The sequence below is a fragment of the Schistocerca nitens genome, chromosome 12 (assembly GCF_023898315.1).
Source record: "Schistocerca nitens isolate TAMUIC-IGC-003100 chromosome 12, iqSchNite1.1, whole genome shotgun sequence".
NCBI classification, from domain to species: Eukaryota; Metazoa; Arthropoda; class Insecta; order Orthoptera; family Acrididae; genus Schistocerca; species Schistocerca nitens.
The window spans coordinates 109,263,072-109,290,156 of NC_064625.1; the positions used below are offsets into that span (position 1 = coordinate 109,263,072).

Consider the following 27,085-nt stretch of genomic DNA (forward strand, 5'->3'; position numbering starts at 1 on the left):
AGTGTTCATGCGGAAAAAAGTGAAAATTACACCGATAAAAACAGCGAGTGCACGAATTGTAGTGATGAAATCAGAAAGTTAAATGATCGTTTAAGTAGTCTGCAATTAACCATTAATACTCTGATGAGCCAACTAAAAAAACTTACAACCAGAAAGTGTGAACCTACATCAAACTTGCCTCACAGTAACCATGAAATTTCAGGCAAAGTGAAAAACAAAGTGCCTCATTCTCAACAAAGATTATTGTATGACCCTAATACCGCGTTTACAAGCAGGTTCAGTGTGCAATCAACCGTGCAAGGTAAGAAACATTGTGCATGTGATAAAACTAACTTCCGAGCTGAATATGAAACTACAAATACGCGGAGTGATACATCCAAAAGAATGCCTAACAACTCAACTACTGTTATGAAAGGAAATGAAACTGAAAGACCTGAACACTTGCGTGACCCAAATATCAAGTATATGTCCAGTGCTGATACTAAATTGTTTGGCCATAACGACGGTGGACCTTCTAAACAGGCAGAGAAACCTCGAAGAAAAGTAGTTTTGATGGCAGACAGTCATGGTCGTGGATTTGCTCGCCTTCTGAACGGTCAGTCCAGTTTACAAACAATCGCTTACATAAAGCCTGGTGCTTCTATGTCGGAAGTTTGCAATCATGTACGATCCACAGACGTTGCTGACGTATCCTCTGAAGACTTTGTTGTGCTAATTGGTGGGTCAAATGACGTATATAAAAACGAAACCCACAAAGCAAAACAAGAACTAAAAAGGTGCTTAGGACAGTTGACACACACAAATGTTTTAGTGCTGAACATTCCACATCGGCATGACTTACCGTCTTGGTCATGCGTAAATAAAGAAATAATGAATGCCAACCAACAAATTTCATTACTTTGCAAACATTTCAGAAATGTAGAACTCGTAAATGTTAATAATATTGGGCGCAGATTCCACACATTACATGGATTGCACGTTAACAACATGGGGAAAAAACTGCTCGTCGGAAAAATTGAAGAAATTATCACCAAGAGGCATCAAACACTCAAAAGTAAAATCATCCTGGATTGGCCCCCCAAATATTCGAAGGAAACAACGCCAGCAAGACCTCACTCACCAACATCAACAACAAAAGAAGGAACTAGGTGCCTCCAATATTCAGGCACAATGAATGCAGTAACAGCTCTACCAATTGCAGACCCAGCTCTAACACCAGCAGCAATATTATCAACAGCAGGTGCAGCAGCTGAACAACTACCAGGAGAGCCAGACACAGAAGAAAATTCTGCTGCAGATGATAATAGAAGAATAGGTGCTGTCGGGAAAAGAAAAGCAGTACTTCCAGCACACCTGAATGATTTTTTATTGACAAGGTAAAGGTAAGTGATCAATTAAATATGCCAAAGTCTAACAATATGCCAAAGCCTAACAAACCCTTTAATTTCATGCTGATTCATCAAAATGTCCAATCATTGCTAAACAAATTAAGTGAAGTTGAAATTTTATGTACTGATGAGCTAAAAAACGTTTCTGTAGTGTGTATAACTGAACACTGGCTGCCTAAAGATGCAATGTCAGTCACAAAACTTGCAGACTTCAATCTTTCTTCATCATTTTCTAGAATTACATCCAGTCATGGAGGGTCATGTATATTTGTTAAAAGTGGCATTGATTATTGTAACATAAAATGCATTGAACTGTTAGCTGAAGAAAAAATTTTTGAAGTATCCGCAGTTGAACTCTCTGCATTAAAATGAATAATCATCTGTGTATATAGGAGCCCTGATGGGAACTTAAATGATTTCTGTCACCAACTAGAAGCAGCTTTAAATACTATAAAAAACTTCAACAAAACAGTGATCAAATGTGGAGATTTTAATATTGATTTTCAAGAAATCTCAAAAGACCAGCAAAGCTTGATGACCCTACTGGAAACATATAACATAAAAGCCACCATAGACTCTCCTACAAGAGTTACACCAACAACTAGCTCAACAATTGATCAGATATTAATAAACAAAAATGTAAATCACAATTTCTGTGCCGGAAATCTTAATACTGGCTTCAGTGATCACTATGCACAGTTTATTGCTTTGCACACCCCAAGTGAAACAACTGAGAAAGAGGAACTTGTAAAAGAAGCAAGGAAATTCACTAACAAACAAATAAACCTTTTTGTACAGAGACTAAGTGAAGAAACTTGGTATGAAGTGTATACCTGTGAAAATATTAACAAAAAGTTTGAAAAATTCATGGAAATCTTCATGTCATACTTTGAAGCTGCATTTCCATTAAAAAAGCAAAAATATCAACCTAACTTCAAAAAGAACAAATGGATTACAATAGGTATTAGAATATCTTGTGCAGAGAAAAGAAGATTACACAATATAGCAAAGACACAGAACATGCCTCATGAATTTCATTTGTACCTGAAGAATTACAAGAGGATCCTCAAAAATGTTGTAAGGAAAGTTAAAACAATGGCAAATGACAAATACATTGAAAACTCAAAAAAACAAATCTAAAGCTATATGGGAAGTTATAAAAAATCAAACAACAAGTGAAACTAAACAATATAAAAATGTGAACTTATGTTATGAAGGACAAATGATTTCTTGCCCAACAGAAATTGCAGGGACCTTCAACAAATATTTTGCAAACGTAAGTGAACAGTTGGTGAGTGGACTGGAAGAACACAACAAAATATCACCTCCAACATGCAATAGTGTGAGAAATGTATCTACATCTTTGTTCCTTTCACCCACAAATTCTGAAGAAATTTTATCAGTTATATAAACCTTGAAAACAGGCTACTCATGTGGAATTGATGGAATACCAGATGTAATTATTAAAAATGCTGTCTTGCCTTAGCTGAACCCTTGACACATTTGTGCAACAGCTCACTGGCATCAGGAACCTTCCCTTCATGCTTAAAAACAGCAAAGCTGAAACCACTGTTCAAAAAAGGAAATCCAGAATGTGTTTCAAATTATAGACCAATAGCCCTACTGCCTGTATTTTCTAAAATTTTGGAAAAAGTTTTTTTTATAAGAGATTGTCTGATTTCCTAAATAAAAATAAGATTCTCTCTCCTTCACAGCATGGCTTCAGGGAAGGCTATTCAACTGAAAGTGCAATATTTGAATTTCTTAATGAAATCTATACTAAACTGGATGCAAGTGAGTTTGTGACAGGCATATGTCTTGATTTATCTAAAGCTTTTGACGTCATTGACCATAGTGCCCTACTGCAGAAGCTTGACCAGTTAGGAATTAGAGGTATATCCAATGAGTGGCTCAAGACATACCTATGTGGTCGCAAACAGGTGGTTGAAGTGCAATATACCGACCATAACAAAATCAGCTACTACTATTCAGGATATGAAAATGTGAAATATGGTGTCCCTCAAGGATCAATATTAGGACACATTCTGTTTCTCCTCTATGTCAATGATCTTATGTACAACAAGTATTGCCAAACTACCCTCCAATTTGCAGACGATACAAGCTTCCTTATTAGTGGTAAAACAGAAGAAAAACTTAAAGACTCCGCTATCCAAACAATGAACAGTGTAGAACAGTGGTTCAGCTACAACAAGCTAATTATAAACAAAGAAAAGACAGTAGCACTGAATTTCTATAATGTAAAAGGAAGACACCACCCAAACATAGAAATAGAACTTAGGGACAGAGTTCTTGAAAGTGTTGACAGCACTAAATTTCTGGGACTCTGGCTCCAGAACAACACAAAATAGGCGGTACATATTGAATATTTGCAAAGAAAACTAAGCTAAACCTGTTACATGATACGGATCTTAAAAACTTGTTGCAGCAAGCCAGCCTGTTAAATGTATACTACTCCTATGTGCATTCTGTAATTAAATATGGCATAATCTTTTGGGGCAATACAACAACAAATATTAAACTTTTCAGGATGCAAAAGAGAATACTAAGAATTATTGAAGGGGTAAACAATACGAAATCGTGCAGACCCATATTCAAAAAACTGTCAGTTCTTCCTCTTCCTTGCATTTTTATCTATGAAACATCAGTTTTCATCAAATAACATATCGATAGACACCCAGATATCTTATTAAAAAATGAGGATATACATGCACACAATACAAGGCAAAAATCTGACCTTCATGTGAAACAGGTGAGAACATCATTGTGCCAAAAAGGCACACTACACACTGGGATAAAGATTTTCAATAATCTACCTAAACATATTAAATCAATAGGTAAACTCTGTAGTTTTAAGGCTGAAGTAAAGGCATATTTAATTGATCATTGCTTTTACAGTCTGACAGAATATATAAAAGCCAAACAACAAAAATAAGGATGCATTATTAATATTCTACTTTGTATGTTGCCTGTAATGTTTGTTGTATTTATGAATCTGTGCTAAATTACTTCAATATCTAGTCCTTAGGATTGCAATACAAACTGTATTTTACCTTGTAAATATCTAAACATGTCCAATATCCTTGTATATATTCTATACATATATGATTTGAAGGACTAAATAAATAAATAAATAATGCAAGATTTCAACGAGCTATTAACAGCTGATGAAGAACAAAACGAATTCATTTTGCAATGTGTGCAAAAGCACTGGAGACAATAAGATGATTATATATAATAGAGGGAAAAATTCCATGTGGGAAAAATATATCTAAAAACAAAGAAGCTGTAACTTACCAAACGAAAGCGTTGGCATGTTGATAGAGACAATAAAAACAATAAAAAACACACAAACACACACACAAATTTCAAGCTTTCGCAACCCACGGTTGCTTCATCAGGAAAGAGGGAAGGAGAGGGAAAGACGAAGGATGTGGGTTTTAAGGGTGAGGGTAGGGAGTTATTCCAATCCTGGGAGCGGCAAGACTTACCTTAAGGGGAAAAAGGGACAGGTATACACTCGCACACACACACATATCCATCCACACATGCACACACAGGCAGAAAAATGTGTGTGTGTGTGTGTGTGTGTGTGTGTGTGTGTGTGTGTGTGTGTGTGTTGGGGCGCGCGAGTGTTGACGCCCCGTTTCTAGAACACGCGCACGAAGAATGCGCACGTTGAACCACCATAAGATGTCGCACAGTTGCTCCAAGGAAATACTGTGGAATTTGCACAACATGACCTGGTGGCAAAGCCGTGAAATCTACTTACAACATATCCGCCGGGAAAGCTTGTAGAGTCAAACAAGTTTTACATTTCAAAAGCTCTGGATTTAATGTGCATGTCCTCCATTCACCGCCATACCTGACTGAACTTGGCAAGTACTTGGGCGGATCTTATCTGTCTCACTCAGTAGCATTCTCCCTGTCACACCTAACGCTGCATGTCATTCTCTTCCGAAGTAAGAGTGATTTCAGGTGTTCCGCAGGGGAGTGTCGTAGGACCGTTGCTATTCACAATATACATAAATGAACTTGCGGATAATATCGGAAGTTCACTGAGGCTTTTTGTGGATGATGCTGTAGTATATAAAGAGGTTGTAACAATGGAAAATTGTACTGAAATGCAGGAGGATCTGTAATGAAATGACAAATGGTGCAGGGAATGGCAATTGAATCTCAATGTAGACAAGTGTAATGTGCTGCGAATACATACACTACTGGGCATTAAAACTGCTACACCAAGAAGAAATGCGGATGATAAACGGATATTCATTGGACAAATATATTATACTACAACTGACATGTGATTACATTTTCACGCAATTTGGGTGCATACATCCTGAGAAATCAGTACCCAGAACAACCACCTCTGGTCGTAATAACGGCCTTGATACGCCTGGGCATTGAGTCAAACAGAGCTTGAATGGCATGTACAGGTACAGCTGCCCATGCAACTTCAACACAATACCACAGTTCATCAAATGTAGTGACTCATATATTGTGACGAGCCAGTTGCTCAGCCACCATTGACCAGACATTTTCAGTTGGTGAGAGATCTGGAGAATGTGCTGGCCAGGACAGCAGTTGAACATTTTCTGTATCCAGAAAGGCCCGTACAGGACCTGAAACAAGCGGTGTGCATTATCCTGCTGAAATGCAGGGTTTTTGCAGGAATCGAATTAAGGTAACACATCTGAAATGTAACGTCCACTGTTCAAAGTGCTGTCAATGAGAACAAGAGCTGACCGAGACGTGTAACCAATGGCACCCCACTTCATCACGCCGGATGGGCACTGATGACCGCGCTGTTTAGCGCCCGTAAACCTCTCTCTCTCTCTCTCTCTCTCTCTCTCTCTCTCTCTCTCTCTCTCTCTCTCACACACACACACACACACGCACGCGCGCACGCGCGCGCGCGCGCGTGCACCGGGTGATACGCCAGTATGGCGATGACAAATACACGCTTTCAATGGGCGTTCAACGTGATGTCGCCAAACACGGATGTGACCATCATGATGCTGTAAACAGAACCTGGATGCATACATGCTGCAGATGCCAAATTTAACCGGCAGGAAGAAAATGCTGTGATACACAAACGATTAGCTTTTTTCAGAGCATTTACACAAGGTTGGCGCCGGTGCGACACCTACAACGTGCTGACATGAGGAAAGTTTCCAACCGATTTCTCATATGCAAACAGCAGTTTACCGGCATTGTGTGGTGAAACGTTGTTGTGATGCCTCGTGTAAGGTGGAGAAATGCGTACCATCACTTTTCCAACTTTGATAAAGGTCGGATTGTAGCCTTTCGCGATTGCGGTTTATCGAATCGCTAAATTGCTGCTCACGTTGGTCGAGATCCAATGACTGTTAGCAGAATATGGAATCGGTGGGTTCATACGTACGGAACGGTGTGCAGGATCCCAATGGCCTCGTATCACTAGCAGTCGAGAAGACAGGCATCTTATCTGCATGGCTGTAGCTGTTCTTACAGCCACGTCTCGATCCCTGAGTCTACAGATGGGGACGTTTGCAAGACAACAACCATCTGCACGAACTGTTCGATGACGTTTGCAGCAGCATGGACTATCAGCTCGGAGACCGTGGGTGCGGTTGCCCTTGACGCTGCATCGCAGACAGGAGTGCCTGCGATGGTGTACTTGACGATGGACCTGGGTGCACTAATGGCAAAACGTCATGTTTTTGGACGAATCCAGGTTCTGTTTACAGCGTCATGATGGTCGAATCCGTGTTTGGCGACATTGCGGAGAACGCACATAGGAAGTGTGTATTCGTCATCGCCATACTGGCGTATCACCCAGCATGATGGTATGGGGTGCCATTGGTTACACGTCTCGGTCACCTCTTGTTCGCATTGGCGGCACTTTGAACCGTGGACGTTACATTTCAGTTGTGTTACGACCCGTGGCTCAACCCTTCATTCGATCCCTGCGAAACCATACTTTTCAGCGGGATAATGCACGATCGCACGTTGCAGGTTCTGTGCGGGCATTTCTGGATAAAGCAAATGTTTGACTGCTGCCCCGGCCAGCACATTCTTCTGATATCTCACCAATTGAAAATGTCTGGTCAATGGTGGCCGAGCAACTGGCTCCTCACAATACGCCAGTCACTACTCTTGATGAACTGTGGTATCGTGTTGAAGCTGCATGGGCAGCTGTACCTGTACACGTCATCGAAGCTCTGTTTGACTCAATGCCCAGGCGTATCAAGGCCGTTATTAGGGCCAGAGGTGGTTGTTCTGGGTACTGATTTTTCAGGATGTATGCACCCAAATTGCGTGAAGATGTAATCAGATGTCAGTTGTAGTATAATATATTTGTCCAATGAATACCCGTTTATCATCTGCATTTCTTCTTGGTGTAGCAATTTTAATGGCCAGTAGTGTAGCAGGTCAGGAACTGGAAGCAGTTAATTCCATAAATTATCTGGAAGTAGGCATTAGGAGTGATTTAAAATGGAATGACCGTATAAAATTAATCATTTGTAAAGCAGATGCGAGACTGAGATTCACTGGAAGAATGCTAAGGAAATGCAGTCCGAAAACAAAGGAAGTAGGTTTCAGTACACTTGTTCGCCCATTGCTCGAATACTGCTCACCGGTGTGGGATCCGTACCTGATAGAGTTGAGAGAAGAGAGAGAGAAGATCCAACAGAGAGCAGCGCGGTTTGTTACAGGATCATTTAGTAATCGCGAAAGCATTACGGAGATGATAGATAAACTCTAGTGGAAGACTCTGCAAGAGAGACGTTCAGTAGCTCGGCACGGGCTTTTGTTGAAGTTTTGAGAACATACCTTCACCGAGGAGTCAAGCGGTATATTGCTCCCTCCCATGTAGGTCTCACGAAGAGACCATGAGGATAAAATTACAGAGCTAGAGCCCACACAGGGGCATACCGACAATCTTTCTTTCAACGTCCTGGCAGATTAAAACTGTGTGCCGGACTGAGACGCGAACTCGGGGGACCTTTGCCTTTGGCGGGCAAGTGCTCTAGCAACTGCGCTACCCAAGCACGACTCACGATCCATCCTCACAGCTTTACTTCTGCGAGTACCTCGTCTCCTACCTTCCAAACTTTACAGAAGCTCCGCAGCAGAGTGAAATTCTCATTCTGGAAACATCCCCCAGGCTGTGGCGAAGCCATGTCTCCGCAATAATCCTTTCTTTGAGGAGTGCTAGTTCTGCTAGGTTCGCAGGAGAGCTTCTGTAAAGTTTGGAAGGTATGAGACGAGGTACTGGCAGAAGTAAAGCTGTGAGGACGGGGCGTGAGTCGTGCTTGGGTAGCTCAGTTGGCAGTACACTTGTCCGCGAAAGGCAAAAGTCCCGAGTTCGAGTCTCAGTCCGTCATACAGTTTTAATCTGCCAGGAAGTTTCATATATTCTCAGTCTGGAATCTTTCTTTCCACGAGCAATACGAGACTGGAATAGAAGGGAGACCCGATAGAGGTACTCAAGGTACCCTCCGCCACACACCGTCAGGTGGCTTGCGGAGTATGGATGTAGATGTAGATGTAGATGTAGAATTATACTGCAGTTAAAAGGAGATGTATGACGTACCGCTGCTCGGGATAGGGACGCCGACGGGCAGGCTCCTCTGGGGGCCGGTGGGCGACTCCGGCTCCTGCTTGACGGGCTGCCACGGGTGGTCCTCGCGCGGCTGGAAGTGCTGCGGGCGCGGCCTGCGCCACTGCGGCAGGCGCGGCTGGAACGGCGGCCGCTGCGGCTGTGGCCTCGGCTGGAGCTGCATCTGCGGCCGGTACGGGCGGACCGCCGCCTGCCGCTTCCGGAAGTCGTCGCCGCGCTGGACCGCGTTGGCCAGCAGCGCGCCCACCTTGGCCATCGCCTCCGCCGTCGCCTGCCCCGGCCCTGCTCCGTTTAGCGCGGCGAGCCCGCCGTCGCGGCCTGCGGCGTCGCCGGCGCGGCCTGCGGCGTCGCCGGCGCGCGGAGCCGGGGTGGCGCTCTGCAGCGGCCTCTGCACCGGGTTTCTGTAGAACGGCCTGCCCGGCGCTCCCTGCGTGTGCCACGAATTCGTGCCGCTACCTTGGCCGCCGTTACTGCCGCCGCCCTGTGGCGCGTAAAATCCGTACCTACCGTTCGTAACTGTGGGCGTCCGTGTTCCCGGTATGTGTGAAACACTCGGGATCGGATTCGCCACTGTAGTATTCTGTGGTGTGCGTACGTTCCTCTCGAATGTATTGTAACCACAAAACTTCTTGCGAGACCTGGAAACATAATGAAAAAACATTGAAGCGCCAAACAAACGTATAGGCACGCGTATTCACAAACAGATATACAGGGTGATCCATCGATCGTGACGGGGCCAAATATCTCACGGAATAAGCGTCAAACGAAAAAACTACAAAGAACGAAACTTGTCTAGCTTGGAGGGGGAAACCAGATGGCGCTATGGTTGGCCCGCTAGATGGCACTGCCATATGTTCATATTACATATTCGTGTAGTACGTAAAGAAATATGAATGTTTTAGTTGGACCACTTTTTTCGCTTTGTGATAGATGGCGCTGTAATAGTCACAAACATACAGGGTGTTACAAAATGGTACAGCCAAACTTTCGGGAAACATTCCTCACACACAAAGAAAGAAAACATGTTATGTGGACATGTGTCCGGAAACGCTTACTTTCCGTGTCAGAGCTCATTTTATTAGTTCTCTTCAAATCACATTAATCATGGAATGGAAACATACATCAACAGAACGTACCAGCGTGACTTCAAACACTTTGTTACAGGAAATGTTCAAAATGTCCTCCGTTAGCGAGGATACATGCATCCACCCTCCGTCGCATGGAATCCCTGATGCGCTGATGCAGCCCTGGAGAATGGCGTATTGTATCACAGCCGTCCACAATACGAGCACGAAGAGTCTCTACATTTGGTACCGGGGTTGCGTAGCCAAAAGCTTTCAAATGCCCCCATAAATGAAAGTCAAGAGGGTTGAGGTCAGGAGAGCGTGGAGGCCACGGAATTGGTCCGCCTCTAACAATCCATCGGTCACCGAATCTGTTGTTGAGAAGTGTACGAACACTTCGACTGAAATGTGCAGGAGCTCCATCGTGCATCAACCACATGTTGTGTCGTACTTGTAAAGGCACATGTTCTAGCAGCACAGGTAGAGTATCCCGTATGAAATCAAGATAACGTGCTCCATTGAGCGTAGGTGAAAGAACGAAACTAAAATGAGCTCTAACATGGAAATTAAGCGTTTCCGGACACATGTCCACATAACATCTTTTCTTTATTTGTGTGTGAGGAATGTTCCCTGAAAGTTCGACCGTACCTTTTTGTAACACCCTGTATGGCTCACAATTTTAGACGAAAAGTTGGTGACAGGTAGGTTTTTTAAATTAAAATACAGAACGTAGGTACTGTAGGAATGCAGAGTCTCGCGGCGATAACATTGAATAAAATGTTCTCGGGTTTCCAACCGCGTCAATTGCATAAAACTACACGATCTTTCGGTCAAGCACTCCTTGGCCATTGTCCACAACTGGTATGACTGCCAGTGGGCTGTTGGTGCGCCCTTTTATACGCTGACTGCCAGCTGTGACGTCACTGGTGCCCGTGACATTGCCATATACGGGCATGTTTTGAGTCGGCGTTCGATGTGTCCTCTTCAACCGCGCGATCGCTGGATCCCACGCAGCGCTGAGCTGCAAGCCACCGTCTCTATTCAGGGTGTTTGCGGTAATTTTTATTTCAATAGCTTCCTTTATTAAACTGTCCCAGAAGCCGTTAGTGCGAGCCACGACAGAGGTATCGTCAAATTTTATGTGGTCACCGTTTTCTAACGCAGCGCAGATTTCTCTGGATAGCGTAGGTGATAATACCTCTCATGTTCTTTCCTGCGTTGTTCCACTATTTGTCCGATGTACTTCTGGCCACACTCACAAGGTATTTCGTAGACTCCAGGTTCAAATACCTCTGCGCACTATGGGACTTAATATCTGAGGTCATCAATCCCCTACAACTTAGAACTACTTAAACTTATCTAACCTAAGGACATCACACACATCCATGCCCGAGGCAGGATTCGAACTTGCTACCGTAGCAGTCGCGCGGTTCCGGACTGAAGCGCCTACAACCGCTCGGCCACCGCGGCCGGCAGACTCCAGGTGTTCTGAGACCTACTGCGTCTTTAACTGGTCTCAGTAATTGACGGATTTTCGTTGGAGGCCTGAAGATAGATTTGATCTCGTGTCTTTTAAACAGGCGGCTTATCTTGCCCGACACAGTCACAGAATGGCAGCAAAGCAAGTTTCTTTTCCTGCTCTTCGTCGGTGGTCTTATTCTGATATTTCCCAGAAATCACTTCTTTCACTTGATGGGTGCTGTAGCCGTTACTGGCCACAGCGTCTGCAGAAAACCCACCCATACAGACCTGTACCTGCACGCCACCAGCCATCATTATCCAGTACAGAAGCGCACAGTATTACAAACATTGGTGCATCGTGCAAGAGTAAATGGCTCTGAGCACTATGGGACTAAACATCTATGGTCATCAGTCCCCTAGAACTTAGAACTACTTAAACCTAACTAACCTAAGGACATCACACAACACCCAGCCATCATGAGGCAGAGAAAATCCCTGACCCCCCCGGGAATCGAACCCGGGAACCCGAGCGTGGGAAGCGAGAACGCTACCGCACGACCACGAGATGCGGGCGTGTAAGAGTATTATCAGACGACGATAACCAACCCAATGAACTGAGCCACCTACGCAAGGTTTTCAGGAATAACGGCTACAGAACCCATCAAGTGAAAGAAGTGATTTTTGGGAAATATCAGAATAAGACCACCGACGAAGAGCAGGAAAAGAAACTTGCTTTGCTGCCATTCTGTGGCTCCGTGTCGGACAAGATAAGCCGCCTGTTGAAAAGACACAATATCAAACCAATATTCAGGCCTCCAACGAAAATCTGTCAATTACTGAGACCAGTTGAAGGCGCAGTAGGACTCAGAACACCTGGAGTCTACGAAATACCTTGTGAGTGTGGCCAAAAGTACATCGGACGAACAGCGGGAAAACGCAGGAAAGAACATGAGAGATATTATCGCCTACGCTATCCAGAGAAATCTGCGTTGGCTGAGCATGCGTTAGAAAACGGTCACCACATAAAATTTGACGATATCTCTGTCGTGGCTCGCACTAACGGCTTTTGGGACAGTTTAATAAAGGAAGCTATTGAAATAAAAATTACCGCAAACACCCTGAATAGAGACGGTGGCTTGCAGCTCAGCGTCGCGTGGGATCCAGCGATCGTGCGGTTGAAGAGGGCACATCGAACGCCGACTCAAAACATGCCCATAAATGGCAATGTCACGGACATCAGTGACGTCACAGCCCACTGGCAGTCATACCACTTGACAATGGCCAAGGAGTGCTTGGCCGAAAGCTCGTGTAGTTTTAAGCAATTGACGCGGTTGGAAACCCGAGAACATTTTATTAAGAACGTAAGTACGTTTGAACATTTTATTTAGGTTGTTCCAAAGTGATACATGTACCTTTGTGAGCTTATCATTTCTGAGAACGCATGCTGTTACAGCGTGATTACCTGTAAATACCACATTAATGCAATAAATGCTCAAAATGATGTCCGTCAACCTCAATGCATTTGGCAATACGTGTAACGACATTCCTCTTAAAAGGGAGTAGTTCACCTTCCGTAATGTTCGCACATGCATTGACAATGCGCTGACGCAGGTTGTCATGCGTTGTCGGTGGATCACGATAGCAAATATCCTTCAACTTTCCCCACAGAAAGAAATCCGGGGACGTCAGATCCGGTGAACGTGCGGGCCATGGTATGGTGCATCAACGACCAATCCACCTGTCACGTTATATGCTATTCAATACCGCTTCAACCGCACGCGAGCTATGTGCCGCACATCCATCATGTTGGAAGTACATTGCCATTCTGTCATGCAGTGAAACATCTTGTAGTAAGATCGGTAAAACATTACGTAGGAAATCAGCATACATTGCACCATTTAGATTGCCATCGATAAAATGGGGGCCAAATATCCATCCTCCCATAATGACGCTCCATACATTAACCCGCCAAGGTCGCTGATGTTCCACTTGTCGCAGCCATCGTGGATTGTCCGTTGCCCAATAGTGCAAATTGTGCCGGTTTACGTTACCGCTGAAGGTGAATGACGCTCCGTCGCTGAATAGAACGGGTGCAAAAAGTCTGTTATCGTCCCGTAATTTCTCTTGCGCCCAGTGGCAGAACTGTACACGACTTTCAAAGTCGTCGCGATGCAATTCCTGGTGCATAGAAATATGGTACGGGTGCAATCGATGTTGATGTAGCATCTCAACACCGACGTTTTTGAGATTCCCGATTCTCGCGCAATTTGTCTGCTACTGGTGTGCGGATTAGCCGCGACAGCAGCTAAAACACCTACTTGGGCATCATCATTTGTTGCAGGTCGTGGTGGACGTTTCACATGAGGCTGAACGCTTCCTGCTTCCTTAAATAACGTAACTATCCGGCGAACGGTCCGGACACTTGATGTCGTTCAGAATACCGAGCAGCATACATAGCACACGCCCGTTGGGCATTTTGATCACAATAGCCATGCATAAACACGATATCGACCTTTTCCGCAATTGGTAAACGGTCCATTTTAACACGGGTAATGTATGACGAAGCAATACCGTCCGCACTGTCGGAATGTTACGTGATACCACGTACTCATACGTTTGTGACTATTACAGCGCCATCTATCACAAAGCGAAAAAAGTGGTCCAACAAAAACATTCATATTTCTTTACGTACTACACGAATATGTAACAAAAAATGGGGGTTCCTACTTAAAAAACGCAGATGATATCCGTTTGACCTATGGCAGCGCCATCTAGCGGGCTAACGATAGCGCCACCTGGTTTCCCGCTTCAAGCTAGACGAGTTTCGTTCTTTGTAGTTGTTTGGTTTGAGGCTTATTTCGTGAGATATTTGTCCCGGTCATGATCAATGGACCGCCCTGTATATCCACATCAGGCTAGCACTATGTTGCATATAAGCTGCATCAATGCCCAGACACAAACGGAAACTTTATGATTGACCCTTATAGTATTCCAAGGCTCAACATTGATAAGTAACTAATCGAATCAATCAAATTGTACAAATACACTCCGGGAAATTGAAATAAGAACACCGTGAATTCATTGTCCCAGGAAGGGGAAACTTTATTGACACATTCCTGGGGTCAGATACATCACATGATCGCACTGACAGAACCACAGGCACATAGACACAGGCAACAGAGCATGCACAATGTCGGCACTAGTACAGTGTATATCCATCTTTCGCAGCAATGCAGGCTGCTATTCTCCCATGGAGACGATCGTAGAGATGCTGGATGTAGTTCTGTGGAACGGCTTGCCATGCCATTTCCACCTGGCGCCTCAGTTGGACCAGCGTTCGTGCTGGACGTGCAGACCGCGTGAGACGACGCTTCATCCAGTCCCAAACATGCTCAATGGGCGACAGATCCGGAGATCTTGCTGGCCAGGGTAGTTGACTTACACCTTCTAGAGCACGTTGGGTGGCACGGGATACATGCGGACGTGCATTGTCCTGTGGGAACAGCAAGTTCCCTTGCCGGTCTAGGAATGGTAGAACGATGGGTTCGATGACGGTTTGGATGTACCGTGCACTATTCAGTGTCCCCTCGACGATCACCAGTGGTGTACGGCCAGTGTAGGAGATCGCTCCCCACACCATGATGCCGGGTGTTGGCCCTGTGTGCCTCGGTCGTATGCAGTCCTGATTGTGGCGCTCACCTGCACGGCGCCAAACACGCATACGACCATCATTGGCACCAAGGCAGAAGCGACTCTCATCGCTGAAGACGACACGTCTCCATTCGTCCCTCCATTCACGCCTGTCGCGACACCACTGGAGGCGGGCTGCACGATGTTGGGGCGTGAACGGAAGACGGCCTAACGGTGTGCGGGACCGTAGCCCAGCTTCATGGAGACGGTTGCGAATGGTCCTCGCCGATACCCCAGGAGCAACAGTGTCCCTAATTTGCTGGGAAGTGGCGGTGCGGTCCCCTACGGCACTGCGTAGCATCCTACGGTCTTGGCGTGCATCCGTGCGTCGCTGCGGTCCGGTCCCAGGTCTACGGGCACGTGCACCTTCCGCCGACCACTGGCGACAACATCGATGTACTGTGGAGACCTCACGCCCCACGTGTTGAGCAATTCGGCGGTACGTCCACCCGGCCTCCCGCATGCCCACTATACGCCCTCGCTCAAAGTCCGTCAACTGCACATACGGTTCACGTCCACGCTGTCGCGGCATGCTACCAGTGTTAAAGACTGCGATGGAGCTCCGTATGCCACGGCAAACTGGCTGACACTGACGGCGGCGGTGCACAAATGCTGCGCAGCTAGCGCCATTCGACGGCCAACACCGCGGTTCCTGGTGTGTCCGCTGTGCCGTGCGTGTGATCATTGCTTGTACAGCCCTCTCGCAGTGTCCGGAGCAAGTATGGTGGGTCTGACACACCGGTGTCAATGTGTTCTTTTTTCCATTTCCAGGAGTGTAGCTGGCTATAAGAATTTGTCGGGATATAAAGTGGAACGATCACATAGGCTCAGTTGTAAGTACAGCAGGTGACAGACTTTGGTTTACTGGTTAGGATTCAGGGAAAATATGCTCAGCTTACAATGGAGATTGCTAACAAAACTCTTATCCTAAAATATTGCTCAAGTAGGTATGACTCATATCAGTAAGAGTCCATAAGGAATACTGAATATATATCAAAAAGGGTCACACTGATCTATCACCGCCATGGCGCATGTACAAACAATCCAGTTGGAGGAACATCCGCAACTGAACATTATAGCAGAGGTTGAAAATACCGCTTCAGCTGTAAATTTCTTTATTTTCACACGACCGGTTTCGGACTGTTATAAGCCCATCTTCAGGTGCTGGTACACGCGGCACTCGATGACCACAGCACAGCTACGACACCTGAAGAAGTGCTTATAACAGTCCGAAACCGGTCGTGTGAAAATAAAGAAATTTACAGCTGAAGCGGTATTTTCAACCTATGCTAGCGTATGTAGTTGAGAAGATGACATATTATACAGGGTGTCCCATATCTTTTGGATCAAATTGAAACAGGCGATAGTGGGTACACAACAATTTAAAGTGAGAGGGAGCACACATTTATTGTGTAATGGACATACACACACACATCAAATACAACAATAGAGTTCAGAGTAATTGTTCAAAGCAACGACCTCCAGTCTCAGTGCATATATTGCAGTAGCGTATGCAGTTCTGCTGCACTCTCGTAAGCATACCGGGTGTCTGTTGTACACCGGAATAGGTAGCAGGTGATAAGCACCGGGCATATGATGACCAAAGGCATCGCACTGGCGCATTAACGTGTGCCGCGCACACACCGCTATACCTGGTATCCTTGCATCTGACAGATTGTCATATGTCCATGGTAAGGTGTGTGACTGTGTACAGTGCACAATGCGTAGTCAAAGATGCACTGTTACTAGTCACGAGAGCTGGCAGGCATGCATTTAATGTATCGTGTGGCAGGATGTGGTGTCCGTAAAGCAGTTCCAATGTACAGATAATGCTTTCCAAACATGCACAATCCTAATTGGAAGATGTTTATCGCTGTCGATACCAACTTAACGAGAGACGAGGTCGTTCATGCCACAAAGAGCCAGTCAAGGTTCCTGCCAAAGACATATTCGAACACCAGAGTTTGAGGAGAGTGTGATGGATCGTGTGGCCAACCAACCATCAACTCGTCCGCAAAACGCGCACTTTGAAGTATACAGTGTGGATAGTACTGGTGGAACAAATTCACACCCCTATCACAAAGAATGTGTGCAAGCACTGGGATCAACAGATTCCGAGTCCCCACTTTCACTTCTGTCCTGGATTACCCACAGCAGTTCTGTAGTGCCGAACTTCAATTTGTATTGTTCATGGATGAGGCCTCTTTCACTTGTGATTGTGCTTTCAACAGGCGCAACAGTCATGTCTGGAGTGAGGACAATCCTCACGCCACCCACACTGGTGGACACCAGTATCAATTCTCTGTTAACATATGGGCGGACATTGTCCAAGATCACCTAACAGGACCTTATTTGCTGCCTCCCTCTTTGACTGGTCCACATTACCTGTTATTCCTGCGAGATGTGCTGCCACAGCTCTTGGAGACCGTATCCCTTGTTGTCCGTGGAAGGACACAGTTTCAACACGACGCTGCACTTGCCCACTTCGATGTTAATGTCCGCAAGTACTTGAACAAAATATACCATCATTGTTGGATTGGAAAGTGACGTCCTGTCCCATGGCCAGCACAATCTCTGGATTTCACAACTCTGGAGTTATTCGTCTTGGATTAAATCAAGACATCGGTATAGGAAACCCCTTTAAAAATGGATGAAGACCTGCATGCTAGGGTTCAAGCTGCCTATCTTCTGGTACAACAAATAACACCATTGCCATGCCTGCATTGATACTGGCAGTCATAACTTTGAACAACTACGATGAGCTACAATGTTATTATGCTCAACACCGTAAAACCGTGGGGAGAGGGGGTGGGGGAAGCAGCGTCAGGGAGAGCAGTAGCACTACCCCCCACCTGTAATTCTGGGGGGGGGGGAGGAGGCCAGATAAGCTTTCTGCCCCCCACCCCCATCCCCACCAAATTCGCTTGGAGTTTTATCTGATCTATAGGCAGAGCCAGTGAATAAACCATGCTGCTGTCAAGAAATACGGGATCAGTATTTTTGAAGGCAGCGATTTTTGCTTTTGACAAGCATCTTGTAACACATACTACATTTTGTTCTCTCCCTTCGTCCCATTTTTCAATCTGTGACTCCTAATGCGGGACAGCCTCTGTATGCATTCGTAAAAAATTCTGCATAGCACTTTCGAACAGTGGTTGAGAGTGATCGAGCCCTCAGGATCGGCTATGTCGTATAGGCCAACTACAGATTGGCCAGTGCGCCCAATTTGGGAATGGAGCGCCAGAATTAAAGCAGAAATATTGACTGTAAAAAATTGATTTTGCTGTCGCTTTACGTTGTTAAAAGTTATCCTCTGCACCTCCGTAATATATACTGTTCAAAACCACCCTCGTCACTTACTGTTCGCTTCCCCTTGAATCTAAATCCACACACGTTCGCATATCTGCAGGTGGTGCAAAACTTTTTTTGATCAGTTTAGTATAGCGGTCCTCTCAAAAATGACAAAAACAGTCCAACAATCCCCAAACAGCAGTCGGTACACCTGACCTGGCTCTGTTCCCCTTGAATCTAAGTCCAGGCACGTTCGCAGATCTAAGGAGGTGCAAAAACTTTTTTTGATCAGTTTAGTCTCGTGATCAAGCAGGCACAAGCCCCGTGCGGTCCTGTCGAAAATCACAAACTCCGGCCACGAATGCTCAAACAGCAGTTGGTGCGCCTGACCTGGCTCGCCGCTACGACAATGTCCGCCGCATTCCACGAATGATCCAACATTTAAGAAGATAAAAACAACGTGATAGCCTAAATGTGAGGAGAGGCAGTATTCTAACACCCCCCCCCCCCTTCACGACCATCATGCCTTCACGCCGGGTACATCGCCATGCATTGTTTCTCTGGTAACAAACGTGTAAAGTGTAGCCAGTGATTTTCCTCCAGTTTTCTGTACAGATTAGAAGACACGCACATTTGATTTGCAGTTTCGATGTGATACGCGTGAACCTTTGTGGTGAAAGGTATGTAATTATTTTATGTCTCTTCTAGCTCAATGTTGTTACCAGTAGTTCATTGAAGAACGTAACTGTAATTATATTCCCACACTTCTTAGTGAGACTTTTATGGTAAAGCGGGGGAGAGGGGGCAGCTATGGTGTACCTGTAAGTATTTGCAAAGAGATGTCAGTTGTTTCCGATACAATGGAAATAATTTTGAGTTTAAGGGAACACCAAATCTCAATGCAAAAGCGACAAAACAGTGCCTATCCGTATCAGTGGTAAACAGGTCAGCCCCATGCATTCAAGCAGGAAAATTCCAGAAATAATTAACAACGGTCGATTAATAAGCATTCCCTACCACTACAACAAAGCAAGTAGAGTTTGAATCAACAAAGTTGTCGATAATCGCTATGTAACAATACAAGTTAAACTTCCACAGAGAGGTCCAAACTACGTACATATAACATCGAATCGAGAACAAAGATGGAATAATTCTTGTAAGTTGCAAGAAAACTAATATTTGGACGTATGCGAAGGTAGGTGTAGTATGGCAAGAAAATTCCTCCATAAGCCATTACAACTTGTTCTGATATTAGACATCGTGGCAATGTACTCAGATCACACGTTTATTCCACAGCAAGAGTAAGTCCACTGCTGTTGCAGGATCGGAAAAGTTAGACGTTATGTTCCAAAACATTACTATGTAGGAGTTGTTATGCAGTTCATAGTTCATGAACTACATTCAAATTTCAGTATGAAAATTTTAATTAATTTGACTAGTAACAAATATCCCTCATTTATGTCTCATCGGAATACGTAACACATTCACGATTTGACACACGCTGCTTTGTTAAGGGTCCCCATTCCTCATAATCACCCCTGCGATAGTAGTTAAGTAATGCACTCAATCAGTCGTAGCAATTATTGCTTTGATGCTTAGATTTTGTCTTTCTTGCTAAAAACAGTCCTCCGTTTACTAAGGCATTATACATAATTTTATCATGGAAGTCTAGTACGCACTGGTTTATTATCCGGTTCATTGTCGCAATTATTGTTGCGGACTGTTTACAGAAAACTCTTTCCGCCATGCAACGCAAAAGAACAGAAGCTGAAACCGAATTTTCAATCGTATGGATCACTGTATTATATTAATGATACAAAGCTACATCGTTTTCTGAAATTAATTTGTTCTGAAAACGTTTTATTATTTGCACACAAAAATTAAAAAAATACTGTTTATGGATTGGCTTGGAGTATTTCTTTTCGTTATTCAACGTTTCTTGTGTGATTTCATAAAAGAATTTGATATATTATAGCCGAAAATTCGCGCTTGGCAGTGAAGTACCATATCTCATTGAACGTAATTTGGAGTGAATAATGGCATAACTTTAGAGTAAATGGATTGTTGTGTTGGTGATAAACGCCGCATATGATAAGTTTCTACACGCCATAGAGAGTGCAACGCAAGTAACTACACATAAACAGTTAAAGATACTGAAACAAGGTTTTCAGCAAATAATAGTACTCAAAGAGATGAGTAGTTCAATTGGCTCTGAGCACTATGGGACTTAACATCTGAGGTCATCAGTCCCCCAGAACTTAGAACTACTTAAAACTAACTAACCTAAGGACATCACACACATCCATGCCCGAGGCAGGATTCGAACCTGCGACCGTAGCGGTCGCACAGTTCCAGACTGAAGCGCCTAGAACCGCTCGGCCACAACGGCCGGCTAGATGAGTAGTTCTCTGTACAATAAATAGTGAGATGTTTTTATCTATCATAAAGCGGAAGTATATTAACGCCATTAGTTAGCTTATGAAAGGAAAAGTACGGTGTTATATACTGTGAGTGTCAGCCATTGAGAAAAGCATTCGTACACAGAAAACGAGATTTGAGTTCTCTGTATTTCATATCAGTTTCTTCACAAATGTTACATGTAACGGTACAAAAATTGTTCAATTTACTTAACTTGATTTAACAACTGAAAGTTGAATGTCAAATAAACACAAAAAAAAAACAGAGCTTTACACTGCAGTTCATCATTGAACATATGTGGTAGTACACATTATCTTTACAGCAGGAAATATTTTATTTACCATGCGGGTTTCCGTCTAATAAATCATCAGTTGCAATATATTTGGTATGAATTGTACAAGTTTGTTATGTCTAATGTTAATGTTCTTCCGTTTACACCTCACTATTGCTTTAAGGTCTCTGATTTGCTGCCTCTTCTGTAGTTCACTATGTAGATGTTTAATAATGTTTACAGTGATACCTCGTACTTGTGACACTACAATTAGTGAGTTACGGGGTCACTTTTAAATTCCATTATCTAACTTTTCATTCCCTTTTTATGTGCACACGTCAATCCATGGCTGATATTTATCTATGATAATTACTATTTGGTTATTTTACACGTGGTACTGCACAATGTCGCAAAAATCTATCAAGGAATGTTTTTGAAGGTCATAGTAGCACTAAAAACCTTCAGATCGTTAGTATTCGCCTTACCCATGACAATGGCCAGGCTCAGTCAGATAGTAGTAAGACTAGTCGAAGATATTTACAAGGAAACACAATCATTGATACTGGTAAGTTAAATATTTTATGGTCAACTATGAGTGTTTCTCTCTGTGCTTGTGCTACTATACTATGTGCTCACTCGCTTGTTGAAAACTATTTTTATGTTAGTGTGATGTGTGTGAGATACGTCATATTGCACATTTTTATCCTGAATGATTCCGGTTAGAGACTATGGTCATACAGTTGTGGCAGGACTGTCAAAGCATGCAGACACCTTATTCCCATGTGAAAACACAATTGGGCTCTACTTCAAGTTTACCTGTTTTTGAAACAAAATTTCACCCATCAGAGAAGCTTAAGTATCCTCAAAGGAATGGAAGATTCTGTAAATCGAAATGTTTTGTGGCTTATGCGTGGCTACATTAAGAAAAGAGTGGCGATGTTTACTACTATGACTGCAGAAGCCCACAGAAAGAGATGGCTTTTCTTAAAGATGGTTTCTGTGACTGGAAAAAAGCTATGGAAAAGTTCAAGATACACGAGAAGAGTCTTTTCTATAGAGGATCTCTCGTAATTATTCTGCAACATGAAAATAGCACATCTGTGATTGCCCAAGTCAGGCAACATCTGCTGACTGATCAGTAGACAGCTAGAACCCTTCACTAGCAATTATCAGTTCGCTCACGTTCCAAGACCGAATAGGAAACACACTGAGAGGTCATGAAACGGTCTCTGGGAACCTCATGACACTTCTCGATGAGAGGAAAGATGATTGCCAGAACTGAAGATATGGCTTAAATGCCGTGACACTTCATTGGTGCCAGGATACAAAACGAAGTACTGGAAATTGTGGCCCGTATGATCCAGTGGAAATTGTGTAGCAAATAAAAAATTCCCCATTTTATGGAATTATGGCAAATTATGGCTTGGCAAGCCAGGAGCAGTTTGCTCTTTGTGTACGTCGTGTTGATACTGAGACACTTGAAATAAAAGAACTTTTTCTGGGTTTATATATCGTGCATCAGACACCAAGGTGCAAATGCTGGCAACCACCATTAAACACATCCTTCTAAGACTGTCACTAGAAATTGAGTTTTTACATGCCTACTGTTTCGATGGTGCAGCTAATATGTGTGGCTGGAACAAAGGTGTGAAGGAAATCCTTATTCATGGCCAGTCAAAGTGTTACATCCACTGCAGCAATCATTGTGTGTATCCGGCACTACAGGATGTACGATGTAGGCCTACTTGTAACTGTGAAAGATGTCTCACATATAATTCTAGAATCTGCAAAAATGAAAAACATGTATATAGATGATGTGCTACCATCTAGTGTTGATGAGATGAATCCAAACCCAAAAGCTCAATGACTACCTCCAACGATGGGCTGTAAGAGTAAAGTCTTTTGACACATTTCAGAGAAAACTATGATTGGGTCCTGTAAACGGTGATCAAAAGCTCAGTTAGAGACAAAAGAAGGTCAGTCCTGAGGGGCTGTGCAAAGCAACTCAAAGAGTTTGAAACTTTTTTTATATAACAGTAGCAACTGAAGTGTTTGTGTGAAGAACTGGCCAGATCCCTATAGAAACAAAATTTTAATGCAGCCAGAATGAAACATTCAGCAGAGGTTCTAAAAGTATCTCTTGCAAATTTTAGGGTTATGGAAGCATTTGATATGCTGTTCGAGAAATGCAAAGTTTATTCTAAAAACCAAAGTATGAAAGACCCAATTATCTCATACCCAAGAAAAATACAAAATCGCAACACATGGAAACACTATCTGTTCCCTAAAAATTGTCTCAAGAACAAAAATTTTTGAAATATTTGTTTGAAATTCTTGATCTCCTTCTGAATGAGACTGATCGTAGGTTCAACCAAGAGGATCTAAACAACCATCCCATGTTGACAAGATACTTATTATGTCTTTCAAAACACATTCTCCATTTACACGACATTCGGACGACCTGCTTGGACTGCATATAACCAACTTTAACCTGGACAGGCGAAATGCTGTGAACCATTACAACTGGTATACAACCATGTAATGTACCCTCTGTTGGAAGAAAACTTATTGTTGAACCTGGTAGGGTTAAAGAACTCTTTCAGAAAGTTATTCGCCTCATCGCTCCGATTCTGATAGTTCCAGTAGTGTCAGCGTCCTCTGAGGTCATTCAGCACTTTGACTGACTTAAAATTTGCCTCAGATCAACAACGACTCAGTTGAGACTCACCTATCTACTCCTCCTCCATGTTCATCAAGTCAGGGCTGGAAAAATTAATGTTAGAAAGTCATGAAAGAATTTGTTTCCTGAACTGTCAAAAGGAAAACTACATTTCAAAATTGTATGTAAAACCTTTTAGTCCAAATAAAAACAAAGTAAATGCCTCTTTCTTTTTCAAACAAATTATATTTTTATTTTTGTCATTAAGATGTGATGCACAGTGTTTGTAAAATAATAATAATGACAATAATAACAAAAGATTTCTCTCTGGTCGATCGATATATGCAGTCTACACTAAATACGAACTCCTTTTCGGAAATGGTCTCACAACAAAGTAGGACCAATGTCTTACCAGATAAATGATGTCTTTTTACAAATTAAAGCAATGAATTGCAAGAGCATTACCTGTAAAATTGAGTCCACATTTAGCAACAATGAGTTGTTTCTCGCTGTAGAACAACGTAGTGCTGATCACCTAATACAACTTCCCACACATTATCGGTATCCACATACTCTTAACGGTTTTGCTGAAAGACGAAATCAGTAAATGGGTATGCTTGCCCCCACCCCACCCGCACTCCTAAAGAAATAGTTGGTATGCCACTCGTTATGTGGTATATGCTGTATATGTCATCCATAACACAATAAATATGCATTTCCAATCATCGGTTCCCTATCTCAACGTTATCGGTTGTGAACTCACTACCACCTGTTTCAATATTACCTATAAGATTTGAAACACCCAGTAAAGAAGTCATACCATATTGGTTGATTGAAAAGTTGTTTATACTGTGTTTTTATTGATTGTGATTCTATATTATGTGAATGCTAGTTTTCTTTTGGAATATGTTGAGATGCTAGATGACACAATACACTGACAGAAATTCTGTACTGACTGGTGCTACAATTGGAGCGAAGGCCAGTGTTTCCAAGCAAGATTTGACTGAAAGCATTGGTATATTAAGTCAATCTGTGTTCTTAAGTTTACTCATTATTGCGTGTCCACTGACATCCGTATGTGTTATACGATGCTAATAAAATTGTTATGAAGTGGAAGTTATTTCCTAGTGTGCTTACTCAAGAAGTAATAAGTTCTGGTTCTTTTGCAAGAGGAATGGTAGAATGAGTTTACCTACTAAGATACATGAATTTTATTATATGAGGGAGAATTATTTCAATTTCTGAGTTTTATTTGTAGATCCTTAGATTACTAAACATAAACAAGCTTCACTGATCTAAATCATGTTTGATCACTTATCATGAAATATAGCAGTTTTAGAAGGGCAACTGAAGGATTCATTTTCCAATCCAGTCTCTTCCTGCCATTACAGATCTGCTAATTGAACAAAGAAGGATTTAACGAGTTTATTTCAAGGTAGTTGCGTCTTGTATCCCGGCTGAAAGATTCAAGAGCACAGTTGAACTGGTCAGTTGAAAATTCAAACATGTTAAAATTAGAAACTGCAGAGTGGGGCTGTAACACCATAGGAGAGTATCATGGGAATGCTTGAAGAAAGATGCATGCTTTCCAGCGAAATTCTACTTACCGAGTTCCAAGAATCACAATGAAGTGATAAATCTAGGAATAAACTACAGCCCCCAATGTATTGCTTCTTCACGGAATACGACAGTAAACTAATTACAGCATGCACAAAGGCTTTAGGTAGTTACTACTCCCATGCTCCACATGCTAATTGAATGGAAAAACATCCCAATATGTGGTACTATGTGAAGTGTCCATGAAGGGTGACATATCATTCAGGGAATGTCCCACTTCCCTGCTCTCCACTGACCGATGAAAGATATGTGCGAGTTAACGTATTTAGCAATAGAAAGCACCCCACTTTTGGGCGGTGTTTTACTGTCTGAGCAGCCACAAGTGGGTGCCTCTACCTGCTAAGTGGAATTGTCTGCTCTGTGGTGGTGTGGCTGAAGGGCATGGAGAGAATATGATCTCTGTGACACCCAAGAAATGCTCATTGGAGAACAAATGATGGTGAAAAGTATTTGTACCAATGGTTATTGTCGTGGTGGACTCTGACAGACACACATTCTCTTGTCTGACTGGAATATGCAGATGTATTTAATCTGTCATTATTTAGAATTGTATATTGTATATTGAATTTAATTGACGAAAGGAGAAAATATAAAAATGCAGTAAATGAAGCAGGCAAAAAGGAATACAAACGTCTAAAAAAATGAGATCGACAGGAAGTGCAAAATGGCTAAGCAGGCATGGCTAGAGGACAAATGTAAGGATGTAGAGGCTTATCTCACTAGGGGTAAGATAGATACAGCCTACAGGAAAATTAAAAAGACCTTTGGAGAAAAGAGAACGACTTGTATGAATATCAAGAGCTCAGATGGAAACCCAGTTCTAAGCAAAGAAGGGAAAGCAGAAAGGTGGAAGGAGTATATAGAGGGTCTATACAAGGGCAATGTACTTGAGGACAATATTATGGAAATGGAAAAGGATGTAGATGAAGGTGAAATGGGAGATATGATACTGCGTGAAGAGTTTGACAGAGCACTGAAAGACCTGAGTCGAAACAAGGCCCCGGGAGTAGATAACATTCCATTAGAACTACTGACAAAAATCTACCATCTAGTGAGCAAAATGTATGAGACAGGCGAAATATCCTCAGACTTCAAGAAGAGTATAATAATTCCAATCCCAAAGAAAGCAGGCGTTGACAGGTGTGAAAATTACTGAACTATCAGTTTAATAAGTCACGGCTGCAAAATACTAATGCGAATTCTTTACAGACGAATGGAAAAACTGCTAGAAGCCGACCTTCGGGAAGATCAGTTTGGATTCTGTAGAAATATGGGAACACGCGAGGCAATACTGACCCTACGACTTATTTTAGAAGCTAGGTTAAGAAAAGGCAAACCTACGTTTCTAGCATTTGTAGACTTAGAGAAAGCTTTTGACAACATTAACTGGAATACTCTCTTTCAAATTCTGAAGGTAGCAGGGGTAAAATACAGGGAGCGAAAGGGTATTTACAATTTGTACAGAAAGCAGATGGCAGTTATAAGAGTCGAGGGACATGAAAGGGAAGCAGTGGTTGGGAAGGGAGTGAGACAGGGTTGTAGCGTATCCCCGATGTTGTTCAATCTGTATATTGAGCAAGCAGTAAAGGAAACAAAAGA

General features: G+C 43.1%; 2 protein-coding genes across 3 annotated transcripts in view; both read right to left on the reverse strand.

Moving 5' to 3' along the window:
- Positions 1-9,200, reverse strand: part of LOC126215122 (proline-rich protein HaeIII subfamily 1-like) — a 41,870-nt gene extending 32,670 nt beyond the window's left edge. For both annotated transcript variants that reach the window (XR_007542088.1, XM_049941779.1), the window contains exon 1: positions 8,989-9,200. Coding sequence is in view for 1 of the 2 variants with exons in the window: in XM_049941779.1 (XP_049797736.1) it covers positions 8,989-9,178 (190 nt within the window). In the remaining variant the exon portion in view is untranslated. The remainder of the gene's footprint in view (positions 1-8,988) is intronic.
- Positions 9,201-9,306: 106 nt separating this feature from the next.
- Positions 9,307-27,085, reverse strand: part of LOC126214937 (uncharacterized) — a 212,629-nt gene continuing 194,850 nt past the window's right edge. Inside the window, exons 9-10 of the mRNA XM_049941575.1 lie at positions 9,380-9,653; positions 9,307-9,333 (exon numbers count right to left, since the gene is read on the reverse strand). Of these exons, the coding sequence (XP_049797532.1) occupies positions 9,307-9,333; positions 9,380-9,653 (301 nt within the window). The remainder of the gene's footprint in view (positions 9,334-9,379; positions 9,654-27,085) is intronic.